At 51.0% G+C, this 22,140-nt stretch overlaps 1 protein-coding gene across 1 annotated transcript; it reads right to left on the bottom strand.

Annotated features, from left to right (window-relative positions):
* Positions 1 to 4,154: 4,154 nt before the first annotated feature.
* LOC122444314 (translation initiation factor IF-2-like) lies at positions 4,155 to 21,366 on the bottom strand. The gene is made up of 5 exons (XM_043473025.1): positions 21,270 to 21,366; positions 20,269 to 20,322; positions 20,063 to 20,139; positions 19,460 to 19,906; positions 4,155 to 4,924 (listed from the first exon to the last, which is right to left on the bottom strand). Exons 1-5 carry the CDS (start codon positions 21,364 to 21,366, stop codon positions 4,880 to 4,882), a joined length of 720 nt encoding a protein of 239 aa, XP_043328960.1. The 3' UTR covers positions 4,155 to 4,879.
* Positions 21,367 to 22,140: the final 774 nt, after the last annotated feature.

Here is a 22,140-nt window from a genome sequence, read left to right as displayed (position 1 = left end):
AGTCCAAGTTACTCTCAAGAGTTTTCTCCAATACTACAATTCAAAAGCATCAATTCTTCAGTGCTCAGCTTTCTTTAGAGTCCAACTCTCACATCCATACATGACCACTGGAAAAACTATAGTCCTGACTAGATGGACCTTTGTTGTAATGTCTCTGCTTTTTAATATGCTGTCTAGGTTGGTCATAACTTTCCTTCCAAGGAGTAAGCGTCTTTTAATTACATGGCTGCAATCACCATCTGCAATGATTTTGGAGCCCAGAAAAATAAAGTCAGCCACTATTTCCACTGTTTCCCCATCTATTTGCCATGAAGTAGGTGCACAGAGTAGGTGCGTAATAAATGTCTACGGAGGGAATAAAGACCAGAGGGTGGCAGGCCTACTGTCCTAAGTCTGTGAGGTCAGTGCTACCATGATCCCCACCTTGAGCTGCTGGTCCGAGATGCAGCCTGAGGCCTGGAGCGTTCCTCCCCCTCAACCACCCAGCTCCTCCCACTCCCAGGACCTGGGTGTCCCACACCCACTGCCCTGAAGCCTTTTTCTCAGGCTTGCAACCACCCCAGCGCAGCTCCCTTCCCTGAGAACCTCTGTCATAAAGAAGGTGAGGCCCTGATCTGGCCTGTCTCCCCACCCCCGGGCCTTCCTCACCCAAGGGAACCTTGGTTATAAATATGGGGGTCACGCCTTGCATGCGTATTAGGCACCTTTCATCTGGGGAGCTCCTGGCTGCGAGGAGGCTAATTAGCAGCTCTCTGGGAAGGGTGAGTAAGAGCTGACGTCGCACCCCGGGCAATGGCCAAGTAGGCAGCACCGGGCCTGGCCCGCCTTCGGAGAAGTGGGTGCGCCCTGCTCTCAGCCCACCCTCCCCCACTTCTCCTTGCTGCAGGAACTCTTCACAAGGGTCCCTTCTGTCTTAATAATAAAGGCCATCTTTTATTGAGTGCTTCCTGTGTGCCCAGGGCTTACTAAGCCCCTCCTGTCTACTGAACGCACCCTCCTGTGCAAAGCACCAGGGGGCGATTGTGAAATGATAACAACCGGGGCTCTCATTATCAAACCTCACTCCTCGCCGGCAGCGATCCAGGACTACGTGTGTGACCTCATGTCATTCCTTCCTGAGAAGCCCTCAGTGTGCCACCTCACATGGAATAAGTGCTTGATAAGTGGTTAGCTATCACTGTTCATCTGCAGAACAACCTGGTGAGGTAAGGTACTATGTTATCCTCATTTCTCAAGTGAGGAAGCTGAGGCTCAGAGAGGTTGAGCCACTTGCTGGAGATCACACAGCGAGTCAGGAGCAGAGCCAATATTCAAACCGGACTGGTTTGACTCTGAAGCTGCAGTTCCAGCGACTTAGCATGCATGCATGCATTGGAGAAGGAAATGGTAATGCTAGGTCCTATACCCAAAGTCAGGGAATCTGCATTTCCTTGCTAACAAGTTCCCAGGAGCGGCTCCTGGGTAGACATTTATAGAACCACTGGCCCAGGGGCTCCTCCTGTCCTGCTGCTGCCGCTGCTGCTAAGTCGCTTCAGTCTGTCCGACTCTGTGTGACCCCATAGACGGCAGCCCACCAGGCTCCTCTGTCCCTGGGATTCTCCAGGAAAGAATACTGGAGTGGGTTGCCATTTCCTTCTCCACCTCCTGTCTTAAGGATTCACTCATTGGGTGTGTATAGGTATAGGACCTGTAGGGTTTGAAGCAACTGGGCACCCAGATTCAGAGGGCACGCAGGAGTTCGAGAACCATTGGCAGAAGCAAATGCCGTGCTGTTGGATCAGTGGCCACCGCGGCAAAGGGCCGCCTATAAAAGGCACTGGGGATGGGCAAGGCCAAGTCTTCAAAAGCAGCAAGGGGCAGCCCTTTTCTAGGGAGGGCCGGCCGGTCGAGGGTACGGGACACTGGGTCGTCACCGGGACCCCTGCCCCGGCCCGCCGTGCTGTTCGGCAGACGGCCACTGGAGGGCAGTGCGACCACGTGCACCGCGCCCCTGCCCGGCTGCAGGCGGGAGCAGCCCGCGGAGGCCTTCCGGGAGACGGCAGGGGCGGCTTCAGCCAAGAGACAAGAAATAGGGATCGCGGCCCAGGCTGCGGCCTCGGCTCACAGATCCCCCAGACGTTCTCAGAGGCCGAAGGGGCCCGGCTGGAGCGCGCCCCCGGCCCGGGTATCGCCGAGGGTGGGTGGGGGGACTTTCCTGCCTCGCCCCCTCCAAGGCTAGGCCTGCTGCCTGGAAGGTTGGGAGTTTGGCTCGCTTGGGGCCTGGAGAGTTCAGCGGCCCCGAAAGTGCGGGACGCTCAGGGGAGGAGGCGCCGTCAGGCCGCTGAGGGCGGAGCGCCCGCCCGGGGAGGGCGGCGGGACCTTGACTGCCTCCCCAGAGGCAAAGGGCAGCCTCCCGCGTGACCCCCTCAGAAGTGCAAAACAAGGCGGCCATCTTGGCGGCGCCTTAACCCCCTCGTGGCCGCGGCGCCCGGCCCAGCCCGGCGACGAGGGCACCTTGGCGGTTGGAAGCTGCGAGGCCACAGGGGGGACAGGACGGAGCAGGAATTTCCAAGACCTTGAAGAAAACCTTGGATCCTGGCAACTCCCCCCGGGGTGGTGGTGGTGTTTGGAAACCCCATCCCATATCCCATATAGCATTAGGAGCCCAAGCCTTTGTAAGTGAATTGGATTTGTTCCAGTCACTCCTTCCTTCTTTGCCCCTTATTCCAGGAGCAGAAAGCTAGAGGCAGCTCCCGGTGGTCGTCCTCAGATGTCTGGGACTAGCCAGCGTCTGGCCCCCACCAGACAAGTGTATCTCACAGCATAAATGGCAGCTTCTTCACACGCAGGCCCGTCACCAAGCCGAGCCAGGGACTGAAGCGGAATTGAAGTGGCCTGCTCCTTTCAGCTCCTCTCCACCGTGAGGACTTTAGCCGCCTTTTTGAATGCCATTTGAGGAACCATAGGCCCTCCAGGCTCCGCCAGTCCCGAGGTCTTGTATCTGACCTGGTTCACGCATTGATACTGTCTGTCATTTGAGTACTTTCAGCTCTTCGCATATCCTTTCTTCTTAATAGCATCAGTTCTTCAAGATCCAGCTTAAATATAAGCTCCATCAGGAAACCATCCTCCATTTCCCCCCTTCATTTCCAGCAGAGACTGTCTTTTCCCTCCCTGCCTTCCTGTGGTTCCACTGGCCTCTGCTGTGGGAGCTCCTGTTTTCCTCTCTCCTCTCTGAACTGGGGGCACCGGGAGGGTAGGGACTGTGTGACCGTGGTCTTTGCATCCCCCTTGATCCCTCTTATATATAGGTCATACAGGAAAGGGTTATTGCAAGAGTCAAGAAGTTATTGAACGGTTTTGGTGTTGTAAACAAATTTTCCAAATATTTTGGACCTTGAGCGAAGGAACATGTAATGGTGTTTTATGAAGCCCTGTGATGGAATCCTTTTGTGTTTAATTGCTTTGTTATTTTTAGTGGAAACGCCAAAGTGCCATAGGAACAAAAACCATGGGTCGTAGCTGACCGAGAGGACTAACCAACCACTGAGCTCCTAGTGTTCTGTTGCTTCCTCTGTTGGCCTTGGGGTTGGAGCCTGTGACATGTGAAGGCTGGCCCCAAGGACCAGCGAAGGAAGGTCTGTGTATCTGACTGGGCCTGAGGCCGTGATTTCAGGTTGCCATCTCAGGATGAGACAGAAAAGAAAGTGCCTTGGCAGTCTTGGAGAAGGTCGAGGCTAAAGGAAGAATCTTTTCTTTTTTCCTTTTAAAAGAAAAAGCCCAAGTACCCCCACGAAAGACTCCAGAAAACCCCTTTCATGCCTCACCCACAGATAATTTGCTGAACACTCATTCAGGGGAAAACAAAGAGGTGGTTTTGTTTATTTATTTAAGAGGAAAAATAAATGAGCTGTGACAAAACAATTTGAAACCAGGCCCCTCTGAGACCTGGGCTTTCACTTCCTTGATGGGAAGTAAAACAGAGAATCGAATCCCCCTCCAAATAAAAGTGAAGTTAATAATCAGACAGCTCGAGCCCGGCCACATCCTGTGTCAGCTCCCTCCCTCCCTTGGCTCACTGTTTATAGCTGCAGAGCCGCCCTCTGGAGCCCTGAGTCGACTTAACTCTTTCGTCTCCATCCTAGGGAAGCCCAACCCTGCTCTGAGGCTGGTAGGTTCCTCACACCCTCTGTGCAGGCCTGGCCTCCGCAAGGCTGGCTCTCCCCAGGCTTGCCCACGTGGGCCTGTCCTCCAGAGGGCTGCCAGCCTGCCTTTCAGCCTCTGGCTGATGAGTTTAACAAGCCCAGCTTCGATGTGAGTGATGTGCTCTGCTTGTCCTGCACAAAACCCAGAGTGGGCACAGGTGGGCTGCACTGGGTAAGCTCCCTGTGAGAGGAGCTGCCCTCTCTGAAGACACTGAACCGACTCCTGCTCTGGACTCGGCCTGTGCTTCCACAGCTTGGTGGTCTCCGTGACCCGCATCCTGCTGGGAAAAAGCACAGACCTGGGGCTTCTGGCTTGTGCAGAGAGCAGTGCTGTGCATGTCTCTGAGCTATTTTCTATGAAAGCTTCAGGCTTTCTTCAAATGCCTTCTCTTCTTGTAGCCAGCCATTGTTGTAGGCAATGACTCAAGAGAGTCACTGTTATTCGTTTTACAGAGCGGGAGACTGAGGCGCAGAGGCTAAGTACCTTGCCCATTGTTACAGAGCTGGTAAACAGGAGAGGCAGGATTTGAACCCAGGCACTGGAGCTCTGAAGGGCTCACAACAGAGGCTGCTCTCTTCTCTGGAGCCAGGTGGGTTTCTGAGAGAGTAATCCTGTGAATTGCGTTTCAAAGATCTCAAACTCCAAGGAGCTTTGGAAAACATTCAAACTTGCCTTGGGTCTCCTTTCTGTTTCCTTATTGGGATGAAGGTACAGAGAACAGGCGGTGGGGTCCTGTGGACTGCGGAACGAGAGGATGTGGGGGTTAGGATGGGACAAACCTTTCATCTGCTCGGCAGAAGGTTCTAGAGCAAGAATCCAAAGACTTGATGTGGCTGCGCTCTCAGCCCCCAGTCTACCTTCTGCTTTGATTGCCTCCCATGTCCCTGCCAATTCTGTAGCCTGTGGGTCCCTCACCAACACCCTCTTCTGGCTGAAGCTTGTCTTGCAGGAAGCTACTCACCAGTTGCCTGGGGGCAAGTGGCAAAGACTCATGAGCTGGCTGTCCCTGGGATTTCCTCCTCTGCATGCCTGGGCTACTTAGATTTGTCTTGGAAGTGTGTCTGTTGCCAGGTCACCTTTGGTGGGTCCCTCTGACCCCTGGAGGGTGTGTGAGGCTGCCCCCTGGTGTCTGGAGGCCATCATGCTTGCTTAGAGCTCCAGAAGCTCCCTGTGGGGGTGCCACTGAGCATGGAGCCCCTGCACCCCTTGTCCCCCTCTTTGAGAGTGATCTGACCTGCCAAAGATCTGTTTTCTTAGGATTCATTTCTCCATTCAAAGCCACAGCCCAGAGTGTGTAGCGCCCTATTTTTCATTTTCTAACTCATTATCTAGAGAGAAAACTCTGGGGGCTCCGTTCCTGTTCTTCCCAGGGGTGCAGAGCAGGGGTGGCCCCTCTGGGGAGGGAGGAGGCCAGCAGGGGCTCCTGTGTGACACCCAAAGGGGCCGACACTCGGCAGGATGCCTGGCCCCAAGTGGTCTCCGAGAATGTGTGCCTTGATTAACATTTAATTTATATGTTTAAGTGGAGCACCTACATATGAGAGTGCTCAAGATGGGGTGGCTCCCCCTTGGTCCCGATAGGCTGAAGGTCGACATTTGCCAGAATCCCCTCAATCAGACCCAGTCTTTATCAATGTTAGGGCACTTTAGGACCATTCATCTCATTTACCCCACACCCTGGGAAATGGGGTACGTGTGATTCTTCCCACTTTCCAGTTGAAGAAAGTGAGGTCGGAGTACTTGTCCACTCTGCTATCATGGGTGTCTGCTAAAAAATAATTTTCACTGAGTTCAAAAGCAGCGCAAAGGGACAATAATGAATGTTTTTTCCTCCAGGCTCGGAGGCCCTTGAGGGGCAGGACAGCACTCTCTTCAGCATGTTTGGGGCACTTTCCTCATCCCCAGGTGGTGGTCTCCCTGTCTGTTCTCCAGCCCTTCCCAGCTCCTGGCAGGCCTCCCCGCCTTATCTCTTGTCCAAGAGCACATGTCCTTAGGAAGTAAATATTGTGTTGCAAAAACCAGTAAGATGAGAATCCCTCATTGCACATTTTTTTCAGCTTTTATGAACTTAAAACATTATGCAAAATTTCAAACATATAAAGGAGCAGAGTGATATGCTGAACACCCACGTACCCATCACCAACATCACCAACTCCTGGCCAAGTCTGTCCATTTATGTCACCATCTGCCTCCCCACATCCCATAAAATTTTTAAAGAAGTCCAATGTATCAGGTCATATCACTTCATCTTTTAGTATTGCAGTATGTATCTCTTAAAAAAACAAACTCATTATACTTATGTTGTTCTTATTTCATTTAAAAATTAATAATACTGCCTAAATATTAGCAAGATTGATCTGCTGTTCACCTTTCTAGAGCATTTTTTCAACTTTTTGCCTTTCTACTTAAAGAAAAAAAAAAAAGAAACATGTATTTCTCAGCATCGGGTCATATCCTGACAATGGCCCCTAAAAGGATAGATTTCTGAATTTGGTCAGAAACGCCCAGTTATTAATTCTCGGAGGCCAGCGATCATTTCTAAAGCTTGTTCCCGCTACTGCCCTCTGCTTGGCCAGGGCTGTGCACGTAGTGGGGGCCGGGTCAGTGTGAGCTTCAGTTAAAGATGCACACAGGGAGGGTGGGGATGTGGTGCGTTGAGCTAATGCGGGAGGACTGGAGAGCAGCCCCCTGCGTCCTCCCACCCACACTCTGAGTGGCTGTCCTTGGCTTTCCATGCAGTGCTCCACCCGCCAGCTGCCGGGGCCTCCTAGGGGACCCTCTTCTCTCTCTTGCTCCAGATACTTGACTATTTTCCAGTGACTCCGTGGAACCCCACTTTGTGGGGCCTCCAGCCGGCTCGGGTTTGCCAATTTGCTGCTTAACATACAGCAACAGTTGACAGGGTGGTTTCATGCCAAGCGCTTTGCTCGTCTGTCCTCACGGCAGCGCCAGAAGATGGGTATTGCTGTCACTGCCATTTCACAGCAGATAAGACTAGGGGAGGGCAGGTAAGTGCCTTGCTGGCCAAGGAAGTAGCTGTGCCAGGATTTGAACACAGTCACTCTGAATGCTGGGTGCTCTCCATCGCAACACTGGTTCTCAAACGTTAAGCCTTGTTTAGCAGACTTCTAGGCAACTTGGCCTAGGACGAGGCTCTTACCCTTTTGAGGACAAATTTCGACAAGTTGGGATCTGCAGTCACCATGCACTTTTCCTTGCAAAGTTCACATCTTTCAGAATAGATATAGCATGACTTATTATTATACACGCCCTTATTAGGAGATTAGCTCAGTTGAATGGAATACATTTTAGGTCATTCAGCCTCTAATTTCCTGGTTTGTCTTTTTCATGGTTAAATAATAGTTTGAGTCATAGATTACAGGACTGTGACAGGTGTGAAGGTTAGGAGGGATTGGAAGAAGCTGGGTTGAGGAAGGCTACAACCTAGACATTATCCTTTCTGTACATTTGGTCACATCTCTCAGTGTTTGATAGTCTGAAAAGTGTGACTTTTGGAACGTACGGAATCAGGGTCGAATACTTAAGATTTCTTGGAGGGAGAAGGGCTGGTGCAGGCACAGTGTCCTTTACCCCAGTCAATCAGAGTTCAGCCTGTGTGGCTTCCCCTTGGCTGAACTTTGCAGGAGCAGTTTTAGGTGGCCTTGTGAGGCTCAGTCCCAATCCACTGCGAGCCTGTCTCACCCACCGCGGACAGCCTGGGCATGAAAGCTGGGTGCTAAACTACATTCACTCACATTCTTGATTTTGTCTTAGTTTGCTTAAGCCTTTTCCCAACTCCTGCTGCTCTAGAGAGATGGAAGAGTGGGCAGAGGTGGGTTTGATTAATGAAGGGAAATGGAACAACCAAAGCAGACACAGAGGAGAGGTGCCTTGGTGGACTCACAGAAGAAGGAGAAGCAACCGAAAGCTGAATCATGAGGCCAAACAGACAAGAGGAGAGGAAGTGGTGTTTGCTGGACGTGTTTAGGGGGGTTATGGACACTAGGCAGTGAGGCTGAACTTCCAGAAGCTGTCTGCCCACCATGGCAATGAAAAAGCTGCCGTTATCATTAGGTCTCCTTGGGAATGTCTAGAGAGGAATCTAATCATCTACATTGTTACCAAAAGTTGCATTTGCTGGGGCTCCTCCAGCTTTTGCCTCAGTTGGGTATGCCACTATTCCATGAACTTCTGCTCCTCTAGGAATGGTGTGCTGGTGGGTTGGGTTTGCCCCAGTGTGCCGAGAGGTGCCTGGAAGATGCAAAGCTATAACCCAGCTCCATCATATGCTTCTCCTGCTCAGATCCTCCGGTGAGTCCTCCATGGAGGCACCACAATGAAAGCTACCAGAATTTGCAGTGAACTAGACTGGCTTTCAGCCTTGCTCCAGGAAGATCAGCCCTCACTCTGCGAAAGACCAATGGTAGGAGTTGGGAGAACTGTAGGAAAAACAAGGGCAAGAAGGAAAGCTTGCTTGTCTAGAACTGTCCTTGTTCAGTGTTTGGAAGAGTGTGTAATCCATAAAAAACATTAAGGCTCAGAACATTCCTGAGTGTGGTTGGTTGAGGGTCAAAACAGTTGTTTTAAATCCACTGCTGCCTCTTTTTCTCTCCTGGGTCTGTGTTTCTTGTTTTTTTGGTGTTGTTTGCTTTCACATTCTTCTCTCTTCAGAATATTCACATCTCCCCCACCCCACCCCCTTCTTTCTCAGTCTCAATTCCCCTTCCCACCCCACTCTGCCTTCTTCGCATAATTTTTCTTTTCTTTTGGCCTTCCTTGTTCTACATCTGGATTCCCGGATGGTTTATTTTGTCTGTTTCCTGAACTTCCCTCCTCTCCCATTTTTTTTTTTAGTTTTGTTGTTGTTGATGTTCTTGTTTCTCTTCCTTCAGCTTCAGTTCTTTCCCCCAAAGCTTTCCTTGGGCCACACAGGCTTTTATTCTTGTTCATCTGTTTAAGCCGTGCTGGCAAGGAGGAGGCCACAGCCGGCAGGCAGGGCCACGGTGGCAGAAGAGGACCTGGGAGTCTGAGGATTCTCCCCCAGCTCCGGTGTCCTTGGAAGAAGGGCTTCCTTCTGGAGAGGGGGCTGGGCCTCTGCTGCTCCCCCCCTGTGAGGCTGGACGTTGCCTGCCAGGCCCCGGCTGAAGGTTGGGGGCAGATGGTGTTTCCTCCACGGTGTGTGGGCCGGGGCCCCATCTCACAGGGCAGCGATGGAATCAGCCCTTCTCGGTGGACAGGTGGAAGACTCATCAGGTTCCACCCAGAAAGGCTGAAGCTCGGGGGAGGTGCCCCGGAGGGGAATGTATCACTTGCAAAGCTCTGTGCTGTGGGTGGGAGGACCTGCTGCGTGGGGGCTGCCTCTCAGGGGGAGTCTAGGTATTCTGTGACCCTGGGTCCCTGGTCAAAGCTGGCCTCAGCATCTGGAGCTGCCTATGGGGAGACTGAGGCAGCTCTCCGGTGGAAAGTCCTTCCTTCCCACCCCCCCATCCCGGCCAGTGGGCCTTTTGAGGGCCCAGGAAGAATGCAAGAAGAGGCTGATAACCGCGAGGTGTCTTTAAAGGCTCTTAGCCACTGGGAGCCGCACAGAGCCCATCTGTGGGAGGCCCTGAGGGTCAGGTCTGGTACCAAGAGAAGCAGGTGGCACTTCTCGATGGGTGAGGTGGCAGAGAAATCCTAGAAGTCGCAGCCGCACCCCTCCTTGTCTGGAGTTGGGGGCGGGGAGCGGGGGTGAGGAGCGGCTGGCCCCTGCTCCCCAGCTGTCTGAGGCAAATCAACTGGAGTCCATCTGGCTGTCCTCCTCGGCCCAGGCTGGCGTCCCACCCTGGGCCATCAATGCTGCTGGGTGCTGGCTGAGTCCTCGGCGGAGGGGCAGACGCCTCAGTGCTCTGCCTGGGGCACCGCGGCAGCTGGGCTGCACCCTGGGGCGAAGGGGCCCAGGAGCACCAGGCGCTCTGGTGTGCTGCCTGCTCCAAGGCCCTGTGGGGATGGCGGCCACTTGCTTCTCTGGAAGTGCCATCAAGAGCCCCTCGCCTTCTCCTCCCTCTGCTCACTTGCCAGGTCCCATCTATCCTCCTCCCTCATCAGTGCACAAGGTTCGCTGCCACTTTAGGAAAGACTGTTGATCATATAGAAGCTTGAGAGAAATTTTCACTTGTTTTATATTTTGCTTATCCTTTGCTTATGTTTTCTAAGCCTCCAGTCCTAGAGTCCAACTCTTGGGCCTAGCTAGCATCCCTCAAGACCCTGGAACCAGGAGCCGCGCACCAACCCCCCGGCCCCAAGGCCCTGACTCTTGGGCCCCATGGACTTGGTTCATCTCTGGTTCAAGGCAGAGCCTCCCTCCTCCCCGGCATAGAGGGTCAACCTAGACAGGAGGGTTGATGAGGGGACAGATGATGGATTTTCTTCCAAGTTCTCCCTTCCACTCTGGGGGAGGACCCGGCCTCTTTGATGTAGGAATTTGGGTGGGGATTAGGATCCGGCAGCCTCTTGCCCTTCCCACCTGAGCCCAAAGCACACGCTCGTTCAATCTGCGGTCTCAGTGCCGCCTCGTTCCTGCCACCTCCCTCTGCTTTCCCCCTTCCCACGCACCACGTTGTATAAATATTTACACCCCCGGGCTGGCAGGAATCTTTCTCCAGCTGCTTCCCTGGTCTCTGGGAGAGCTTGTTCTCTTACTGAACAGCTGCAGCAGATCTGGTTGCCTTTGGTCAGACAAGGGCAGGCCCTGGTTTGGGGGCCTTGCGGGCCCCCTCTGGGGTGGAGGGTGCAGTTGGCGGGAGAAACTCAACTGTAAAGAAGTCACAGGCTGTGGCAAAGGTCCATGCTCTCCTCTGCCGGCTGCCTCCGTGGCGACCCTCCAAGAGCTGTCTTGATCCCTGCTCTGGCTGGGGTCGTGGGTCCTGCTTCTCCAAGAAACAGCTCCCCAGGGTGGGGTCTGCCCCTCTCTGGGCTGGGTGTGCTGAGGAGGGCTGGAGAGCAATGCCGAAGCCAGCTGGCTGGTGCTAGGACAAAACAGGAACTTAAGTGTACTTGCAAGCACTTGACAGTTTGCAAGTCGGTGCGATACCCTTGATCCTCCCCCTGAAGCAGATTCCCTGGCTGAGTGCTGGAGAATCTTCATATGGGGCTTCTCCCCATCTCCTGCCCCAGGCCACCTTACTTCCCACCAATAATACCCCGGGGGCTGGGGAGTGGGGGGGACAGATGCCTTTTCCCCACCCCGACCCCGTCTTCCTTGGTGACCTAGGAAGCAGGAGTCTGCCAGAGAATCAAGCTGCCATTTGTTGGGTTCCCACGGGCCGGGCGCTGTGCAAGGTACTTCCCCAGAGTCTCACGTAATTATTCAAGCCTTGAGCCTGGCAGATTTTTCAGCTTCCTTGTGTGTGTTTCTTCTTCCTGCCCTCAGACAGCCGTGTAGCAGTGAGCTCCCAGACACAGTGCCCTGTCTTTCCCGGGCGCTTTCTCAGGTCCTGGGGAGCCTCCAGGGGCCAGCCAGCGGACACTCATCTCTCGCCTGCAGCGAGGGCAGGTCACCTGCTGCAGCCTCCCTCCGCACCTCGGTTTCCCCCACACTTGTGGGAGGTAATTAACCTGTGCTCCATAGAGCATCCTAAACGCAGGGCAAGAACAGGTTTTAAAAAGCAACAGGGTGGTGTCATTTAACTCCTTTTTCTATGTATGGCGGGGAGGTGGTGTGTGTGACAGAAGAGACTGTTCAGGTATCAGGTACGAAGAAGCATATGTGCTGAGGGAGCCTGAGGAGAAAGAAAATGGGGATAAACAGGCCTGGATCTCGCCAAGGGGTCGAGCCACTGGGAAGGCGGGTGTGTGAATGGGGAGGGGTTCCTGGTGGGGGCCAGAGACAGAGGCCCCAGTCTCCTCCTGCACTCATACTTGTACCAGAAAGCAAACAGGTAGATTCAGGCTGTCTCTCTCTCGGAGCTCAGACTCCTCCGGGGCCTGAGAGGAAAGCTGCTGTCAAAAGGTAAAAGGCCTGGCCCAGCGCTTGGTACCCAGCGGGCAGCAGGCCATCCCAAGGTGAGGCAGGGGAGGGGTGGGCTGGGTTTGGGCAGCCAGGGAACATACAGGGCAGGAAAGTAGGAAACCACAGCTCAGAGCCGCGCAGCTGGGAGATATTCCTGTTGCTGCCTGCCTCCCCACCCCCCAAAGGTAAAACAAAACCCAAATAAAAGTCTGACCCGGCAGATATTAATACTCCAGAGCCAGGGCTGGTGTGCAAGCAGCCGCCCCCCTCTTCCCCCTTCTGTTTCTATAAGCGGCTGAAATAAATTTAGCGAAACAACCCCACCCGTCTGAGGGCCTAAGATTTCAGAGCAGTGGGACTCTTTCCCCTGAAAGCCCCTGTTTTTCAGAGCTGAGAGCTTTTTGTTTAAAATTCCCTTTGAAAATGGAATGCACTCGATCTAAAATAATTATTTTACTGCAGTCATCTATTCCTCATAGATAAATACTTTGACACAGTATGGCTTGCTAGAAAGCTGATCTGCAGATGCTCTACAGCTTAAAATAGTCAACTCCACGGGGCCACTGCCTGGTTGGATCTGTTGGGATATTTACTGTAACGTGATTCTTCGCCATGTCTGTGAGCGTTCAGCCAAGTCCCTCTGTTGTCTGTCACAGGACAGTGGTTACGGCTAGCTAAGTTACCAAAGTAGAGAATTACTTATTTAAGGCCTACTGTGTGCTAGGTACTGGACCAGGTACTGGTGGTTGAGTTGAGAGCAGAAAGAGCCTGCTTATGGAGCAAACTGGTGGGAAGAGAGATGTCAAAAAGTAAGAGGACTACAAAAGCCTGGCAACTAATATCGTACTTAATAGTGAAAGATTAAACACCTTCCCTTAAGATTGGAGTCCAGATGAGCGTGTCCAGTCTCACCACACCTATTCAACATCATAGTGTAAGTCCTAGACAGGGCAATAGCACAAGAAAAAGAAATATAATGCATATAATTGGAAAGGAAGAAGTCACACTATTCCCATTCATAGACAACATGATTTTCTATATTAAAAAAGAAAATCCAAAACAAAACTCAAGGAATTCACCAAAAAACCGTCTTAAAACTAAAGGAGGACTTCCCTGGTGGTACAGTGGAGAAGAATCTGCCTGCAACTGCAGGGGATGAGGGTTCGATCCCTGGTCCAGGAAGACCCCACTTACCCTCAGAGCAACTCAGCCTGTGTGCCGCAATGACTGAGCCCATGTGCTAGAACTCTGAAGCCTGTTTGCCCCTAGAGCTTGTGCTCCTCAACAAGAGAAGCCACCACGATAAGAAGCCTACGCACTGCAAGGAAGAGTAGCCTCCATTTGCTGCAACTAGAGAAAGCCCACGCAGAGCAATGAAGACCCAGCACAGCGAATAAAATAAAAACAAACTAAAATGACTCTTGCAAGGTCACAGGATGCAAGATAAATATACAAAAGTCAACTGTATTTCTATAAAATACTAATGAGAAATTGAAAACAAATTAAGAAAAAAATTATAATATAGTTGGCCCCTGAACAACACTGGTTTGAACTGCACAAGTCCACTTATTTTTTTCAAAAGTAAATGCAACAGTACTACATGATCCAAGGTTGGTTAAAACCGCAGATGCAGAACTGTGGTTGTGAGAAACTGCACATATTCTTGAGGGCCAGTTATAAGCTCTACATGGAACTTTGCCTGTGAGAAAGGTTGGTGCCCCTAACCCTTGCACTGTTCAAGTGTCAACTATAGTTCCCCCCCAAAAAGGGAAATATTAGATATAAATCTAACAAAATATACATAAAATCTTGTGTTAAAAACTACAAAACACTGATTAAAGATATTGAAGAAGATCTAAATAAATAGACATATCATGTTCATGAATTAAAAGACACAATAGTAAAGAAGTAAAGATATAGTTCTTCCTGAAACTGATCTATGGACTTAATACAATTCCAATATAAAATACCAGTAGGATTTTTTTTTTTTTGTAGTTACAGACAAGCTGAATCTGAAATTTACATGAAAAGGCAGCAAAAGAACTAGAACAGCTAAAACAATTTGGAAAATTAAGAATAAAGTTGGAGGAATTATATAACCTGATTTTAAGACTTACTAATGGGCTTCCCAGGTGGCACAGTGGTAAAGAATCTGCCTGCCAATGCAGGAGATGAAAGAAAGGTGGGTTTGATTCCTGGGTCAGGAGGATTCCCTGGTGTAGGAAATGGCAACCTTCTCCAGTATTCTTGCCTGAAAAATTCCATGGACAGAGGAGCCTGGTGGGCTACAGTCCAGGGAGTCATAAAGAGCTGAACAGGGCTGAGCACACACACAAAGTTACAATAATCAAGACTGTGGAATTGGCAAAGGAATGAAACACACAGATCAATAGAACAGAATAAAGAGCAATTCAGTAGAAAAGTTCAATACAACATACAAATACAAAAATGATTTTTTGTATACAAAAAAATATACAATTATAATACAAAAATGATACTCTTTTCAATAAAGAATGTTGCGATTAGACTTCCAGAGGCAAGAAAAAAAAAAAAAAAATTAACTTCAACCTAAATCTATTTTATATAAAAATTAACACCAATGGATCTCAGTGTAAAACACACAACTATAAAATTATTAGAAGAAAATAGAAAATCTTAATGACCTAAGGCTAGGTAAAGAGTCCTTAGATGGGTCACCAAAAAGCATGATTCATAAAACATAAAATTGATAAGTTAGACACCATCAAAATTAAAAACTTTTGCTCTGTGAAAGATACTTTGTTCAGAGAATGAAAAGATAAGATACAGACTGCAGAAAATATTTGCAAATCACTTATTTGACAAAAACCTATATTCAGAATATTTAAAGAGCTCTCAAAACTCAACATTAAGAAAACAAACAACCGGATTAAAAAATAGGTGAAAGACTTGAACAGACATTTCGTCAAAGCGGGCATAAACGTGGTAAATAAGCATATGAAAAGCTGTTTAAAATCATTACCTGTTAGGGAAATGTAAATTAAAACCACAATGAGATACCACTACACAACTGTTAGAGTGATTAAAATAAAAAACACTGACAATTATAAGTGCTGCTAAGGATACAGAGCAAACTTCGTGTGTGCTCAGCCGTGTCCGACTCTTCGTGGACTCCCGTGGACAGCAGCCCGCCAGGCTTCTCTATCCATGGAATTTTCCAGGCAAGAATGTTGCAGTGGGTTGCCATTTCCTACTCCAGGGGATCTTCCTGACGCAGGGATCAAACCCACGTCTCTTGCGTCTCCTGTGCTGGCAGGCAGGTTCTTTACCACTGAGCCACCTGGAAACTCATAAATTGCTATGGGAGGTGCAAAATGGCATACTCACTCTCAAGTAAGGTTTGCCTTTTTGTTTTTTAAACTTTAACACACTTACTATGTGATCCAGTAATCCCACTCCTACTTATTTACCCTCAAGAAACAAGAATTTATGTTCACACAAAAATCTATACACAGTGTTTACTGCAGCTGTATTTACAATGGCCTCAAACTGGAAATAATCCAGTGACTTTTAACAGGTGAATAAACCAATGGTGGTAGACCCGTACAGTGAAATACTATTCTTCACTTAAAAGGAATGAACTAAAAAAAAAACTAAAAAAAAAGGAATGAACTATTGATACATGCAACAACATGGATAAGTCTCAAAGGCAATATGCTCTGTGAAATCATATAGACTGTATGATTTCAGTTATATGGTATTCTAGAAAAGACAAAATGACACTATAGACAACAGATCAGTCTTGCCAGAGTAAGGGATGGGGGAGGGTCTGACCACAAAGAGGAGAGTGTGCGGCAACCCACTCCAGTATTCTTGCCTAGAGAATCCATGGACAGAGAAGCCTGGCTGGCTACAGTCTACAGGGTCACAGTTAGACACAGTGAAGCAACTTAGCACAGTACAGCTGACCACAAGGGGAAAGCATGATGGAGTGTTGGGGGGAATAATGGAACTGTTCTGTTTCCCAGTTGAAGTGGTGGCTACATAAATCGACTCACACGTTAAAACCCATAAAATTGTATCCCAAAATGAAGGTCAATTTTACTATATTTTAAATAGTAAAGTTACAGGAATGTACAAATACAAATTGAAACAACAACTTGGGAGGAAATAAATATTCCTTGAAGACAGAAGAGAGAAGATAGACACATTGCCTTGATGGGGGAGAGGGTGCCAAGAATGGTTGAGGAAGTGATGCTTGAGCTGGGTTCTAAAGAAAGATTGAGAATTTACTTGGGTCAAAGGAAGGTCAATTCAGATAGAAGAAATTGAACGTGTCAAGGCCCTGGGGCAGGAGGAAGGATGGCTCATTTTCATCTGAAACAGACCTGAGCACAGGGAGTGCCTTGGAGGGATGGGAGAGATGGTGGGGGGCGGGGGGGGGGAGCATCACAGTCCAGAACTGAGCAGTAACAGTCTGATTATGCTAGATTATGGGTTTGGTTTTGACTCTACAAGGGATGCGTAGTGAAGGGTTTTAGGCAATTGCATAACACAAGATCCTGAAGAAGGGGATGGCTACCCATTCTAGTATTCTTGTCTGGGAAATCCCATGGACAAAGGAGCCTGGCAGGCCACAGTCCATGGGGTCTCACAGAGTCAGACAGGACTGAGCAACTAACACACACGAAACACAAGATCAGATCTAGGTTTTGAAAAAAAAAATTACTTGGGCTGCCCAAAGGAGAGGGTTTTGGGAGCACACAGGAATCATAGAATTGGAAAGGACCTCTCAAACAGGATTTCTCAATCTTGGTACTATTGACATTTTGGGCTAGATAATTTTTTGTTGCCGAGGGGGTTGGGGGTTGGCCTGTGCATTGCAGGATGTTCGGTAGCATCCTCGGTGTCAACCTACCAGATTCTGGTAGCATTGACCTTCCCTCCTCCAGTTGTGACAGCCAAATCATCTCTAGACATTGCCAAATATTCACTGGGGGTGTATCAACCCCGGTTGAGAACTGTCGCTCTAAAACAACCAGATAAAATATTTCTGTCTTAACAATAGAATCATCTAGGGAGCTTAGAAAATACAAATACTGGCCTTCACCCCAGACCAACTGAAGCAAAATCTTTGGAGGTGGGGTGGGGCCTGATGCCCAGCATTATTTTTTTTTCCAGCATTATTTTAAAAGCTTCCCAGATGATTGTGCTTAGAGTAATGTTTGGGTACCACCAGCCTAGTCCCCACTCTCCATCTATACCTCAGAAGACTGAGCCCAGACTAGAGAAATGACCCCCTGAACCGGAGGCAGAGAAGCTCCAGAATCCCTAACTCCTGGACCAGTACTCATTCCACTGAACCCTGGTGCCTCTTAACAGCTGCACAGAACATGCCCTGGGCAAACTGTGGAAGCCCAGCCTCCCTGAGTTACCAGCGCTGGCTTTCTGAACATTCCAGTGTTAAGGCTGTCATCCCCTCTTCCTGCAAAGCCCAGGCCCTCCCTCCCTTCCTGCCACCCCTGGAACCTCTGCCCCTTCCTTCTTCTACTCCTGCTGCTAGATTCATGGTGACCAAAGAGTCTGAAAGGACTCAACAGCAAGGGTCGGGTGCAAACTGAAAACATTTACTGACCACCTACGCAGGATCTATTCAAGAGTTGCAGGTAATAGAGAAGCCCTGGCTCTTAGGAGTTCAGTCTATGGGGAGTAAACAGGTAATTTCCATAAAATGCTGCAGGCTACAACGGCACCACTAGGAGAGAGGTATTTTGCCTGCTGGGGAGCTGCCTGAAACCCCAGCAAAAGGAAGCCCCAGGGAGGGGTGTACAGCAACCGTCAGCAACTGTTAGCAGCTTGGAGTGGCTGAAGGGCAAATGGCTCTCAGGGGTTAGCACTGTCGGGAAAGGGCTACACCTTCCTGATCATCCCAGAGGCGAAGTGACCTGCTCGAGGTTGTGCAACAGGTAACCAGCTGGCAGAGTTGGGCTTCCCATCAAAGTCTAGGTGGCTCAAAACTCATGGGCTATCCTGTGTGGCTATCCTGTGTCTCAAGGCAGGTGACCCACGCAAGGAAAGAGGGGTTATATAGCTGTGGGTTAGCCTGGGAACTTAATGGAATGATGGGACATTTCTGCAGGAAATGTGTTAAAACAATTGACCCAAGAAGTAGGTTTAGATATCCCGCTGCCAGGCAATGAGACTCCCTAAGGCTGTGGTAGCCCTGGGGTTGGATTCCCAGTCCTACCGGGAGGTGGTGGGCTCCCTGAGCTGTACCCCAAAGGCTCCCAACACTGTGCATTTACACTGCATTTACAGCAGACCCTAACTGCCACCTTTTGAAGCCTCTGCCTGGTTCATGGGGTACTGGCAGCTGAGCTGTGGCCACTAAGCGATGAGGTTGCTTGAGGATATTGAGAGAAAGAAGAATCTGGCTTTTATTGGATATCAACAGGGCGGAGTGATCTAGTTTTCAGAAATACCTGTGACAACAACCCGGTATTTTTTAGTTGGGCAGCAGATCCTGATCACCTCATCCTGACTCACCTTGCTGTTTCCCAGGCTCTGGGGTCAGTGTCCTTTGCCCCTTTCCAGGTGTCCAGGCCTGCTTTGTCCAAGCCAGGGGCCTGGGAATGGGGGTGGGGGTCAGAGAGTGATCTAGATCAAAGCTGTCAGCTGATCATTTTATGGAAGAATCTATATTGAAGAATCCTTTGCAAAGTGAATACTTCCTAAATTTGTTTTATGCTTTAATAAGACACCAAGAATGGTTTAATTTACACACAGTGGCTGGGCATATACAAGGGTACAGCTAGGCATAAGACTAGACACTTTACCTGCCAATTTAAGGCGGAATTGTTGTCCCTACTTTAGAGGCTTTGGTCAATGTCTTGAAAAAAGGTTAGGAAGTGGCAGAGCCAAGATTTGGATTCCGAACCGCCCAAACTTCAAAGCCCTGGACCACTGATTCTTACACCTTGGTGTTTGAGTCACTAACATGAAATTTACAAAGAATGCAGATTCCTGGTCCCATCCCAGAGTAATTGATTCACTGGGCCTGGAACCAAGGCAGGGGAACCCGCATTCCACACGCGAATCTGAACCAGATAACTATGCAACAGCACTTGTCCCTTCCTCCCTCTTTCTCTAATCCAGGAACCTAACTGTTGTCCTAGGGTCTCAGGTAGCAGAAGTTGCGAGGGAAGCGCGGGGTCTGATCTGAGAATTTGGGCTTTTTATTTTTTGCAAATGACTTGAAGCTGGGGAAGAAGCGCAACATAGCAGCAGCCCGGCGCCCCACACTCTCACCTGCCTCGAGGTGCGCCCAAACTGGCCGAAGGAGTTTGTCCGTCGCGCTTCCCTAATTCTGAGGACTTTCATTTTCCTCTTTTCGTAAAATCTAAAACCCCCAAGCCGAAAATACCTGGCTAGCCCCTCCTCGCATAGGCGACTGCCTCCATGTGAGCGGGTAGGGCCCGGATGTCGGGCCCGGGACGGCAAACCTGGCCCGTCGCCTCCCGGTCGGAAAAGGTAGTGCAGGTGACTGGGCGGCCGCTCTGGGCAGGGCGCGGGCGAGGAACCCGAGGGCTGAGCGCAGGCGGCGGAGGAGGGCAGCGCACGCCTCGCGTCGGGCTTCCGGCCCGGGTCGCGGCTGGCTGCTGTTCCCCCCACACCCGGCACCTGCCGAGCACGTCCGGGGCGCGGGGTCGAGGAGGCGCGCAGGCCGGCTCTGTCCCTCCTCCGCCCGGCGGGACGCTGCTCCCCAGTCCGCCGCGGCGCGGATGCCAGGTCAGCGAAGGGTTAAGGAGGCCGGCTCCCTCACCCTTGGAAAGTCCCCGAAATGACGTTGCAACCCGACAATTAAAAAAAAGAGTTTAATTATAGAGACAGGCTCTGGGAGTTGGAACAAACCCGGTCGGTCGGTGGGGCCGGTAAACAACTCCGGAGCGAGCGGGCCGGGCTGGACGCCGCCCGCGGAGCCCTTGCCCCTGGGAGCGGGGGAGGGGAGCGCCCTCCAGGAGTTGGGAACCAAAGGAAATTCGAGGAATCGGCCTTCTTTTGGGTGGGGGGGGAGTGGAAGACTTTTTAGCTAGCCCGCGGTGCCAAGGCCCCGTCACGGTGCTTCTGGCGGGTCCCGCAGTCGCGGGGGTTGAGGGGGGAAGAAGCGCCACCTGGATACGGGGACCCAGGGTGCGGGTCGGGACTGGCCCTGGGCCCCGCCCGCTCCGGGCCCCTTCCCCAAGACTTTCCACCCGCGCTTCTCCGCCCCCCCCCCCCCCCCCCCCCCCCCCCCCCCCCCCCCCCCCCCCCCCCCCCCCCCCCCCCCCCCGCCGCCCAGCAGAGCTTCGCGAACCCTCCAGATTTAAAGACCAATGGGCCCTTTTCTTTTTTTTTTCTTGCGGGGAGAGTGGGGGTATAAAAAACCGAAATAGCTTCACATCAGGACGCAGACTAACCTTGTGGTTTTAACGCGCACCCTATTCTGTCCTGAAATCTGGAACTCATTACCTCATCACTAAGAAACTGCACGGAACCGCTCCCCCCCCCCCCCCGCAAGCGGGGACGAGAGGCAGCAAACAGCCCTTTGAGAAAGAAACCTACATTTGAATGATTTAAATTAAGGTGGATGGAAGTTATTTCCCCTTCTGGCGCTTGCCAGATTTCAAGAAAAGCTGAAAAATGGGAGCAGGGGGAGGGAAGCAACAGGCAAAAGAAGACACCAGAAGAAGAAAAGCAAGGGGGGCAGCGGCCAGGTTAAAAATGGGGGCCATCAATTTAAGTCACAGGGGACAAATAAAAGCAGACCGGACTGGGTTTCACATACATTGGTTCGTGGCTGCAGCAAAGGTGGTGTGTTACGCGAAGATGAAAAAAAAACAACAGGTTCCTAAAACAGTTGTGATTTGGAAGGTTTCCGGGTTTGCTCGGAGGCTGACAAATAAATAAGAAATGCAGTAAAAATATGTGTGTGGTGGTGGCGGCGGCGAGAGTGCGACTCCAGCGCCCCGCTCCGCCCGCCCCAACCTTTTCAAAGAAACGTGCTCATAATGGGGTGACCTAATTACATCGCAATGGAACCCGCTCTTAGCCACTCAGCGCACGGGGTTTCATAACAGACCCGGCGGCCTCGAGTGCTGGGAAGAAACGTGCGAGGGCTGAGGAGGCGGCCGGGCACGCGGGGAAATAGGAAAGAAACACAGCCCCGCGGTTTCCATCTCGGTCTGTGGGGGACACATTCACAACTTTTTATCTGGGTGGGTGGAGGGGTGTCCGAACCAACAGTAAATAAATATATACTTTCCAGTTTTCAGAAGAGTAATTGCCAACTCGAGGCCTTTCGGTTTCGAGGATCCCACGGCCCCCTCCCCCCATCCCGCCAAAACAGCGTAGTGTGACAAGCCATATGTTCCATTCCCGTGAGGGCGGGGGAGAAGCAACAATAAGTGTCGCCTCCCCCCATCTTTGTATCTTCATTCTTACCAAAGTAACTTTTTTTTCATGGTTCCAGCGTCTGTGGTGCGTATATGTGTTGCTTAGGGAGTTTCGGGCGCAGCCTGTGGTTCAGAGCGCGGGGCAAGCTGTGCGTTGCTCGGTGATTTTTTTTTTCGGGGGTGGGCAGAAGGGCGTTCGTGAGGATTCAGGTTTGTTTTAGAAAAATATTTAAAGATTGCTGCGTGCAATAAATACCACTCCCAGGCCTGTGAAAAACAATCCGCCCGGACCGGGGTCTTTTTCACGGAGCACCCCCCCCCCCACCCCGCCACCCCGCCCCAGACTTGGAGGGTGTCCGCGGCACAGCGAGCGCCAGTGTAGGCGCGAGCGGCGCGCTAAGTCGCTTGGTGCTCGCCCGCGCCAGGCCCGGTCCTCCGGGGGGGGGGGGGTGTGTTGTGGGGCGGGGGGGGGGGACCTCCTTAATCCTTCTCCCTTACCCCCGCCCCTGAAGAAACAAAACCCTAGACTTGAACGCTCAGTGCTCCCCTTATTTCCAG

Source organism: Cervus canadensis, chromosome 6 (assembly GCF_019320065.1).
Source record: "Cervus canadensis isolate Bull #8, Minnesota chromosome 6, ASM1932006v1, whole genome shotgun sequence".
NCBI classification, from domain to species: Eukaryota; Metazoa; Chordata; class Mammalia; order Artiodactyla; family Cervidae; genus Cervus; species Cervus canadensis.
This window is presented reverse-complemented; position numbering and strand designations above follow the sequence as displayed.

Excerpts from the sequence above, each read along its gene's own strand:
- LOC122444314 (XM_043473025.1), bottom strand. The coding sequence starts at position 21,366 with ATGGAAACCGCGGGGCTGTGTTTCTTTCCTATTTCCCCGCGTGCCCGG. Across the intron at positions 19,907-20,062 it reads CGGCCCCACCGACCGACCGG|CGTCCCGCCGGGCGGAGGAG; the intron begins GTTTGTTCCAAC and ends ACTGGGGAGCAG. Across the intron at positions 4,925-19,459 it reads TTGGGCGCACCTCGAGGCAG|TCCACAGGACCCCACCGCCT; the intron begins GTGAGAGTGTGG and ends CTCGTTCCGCAG.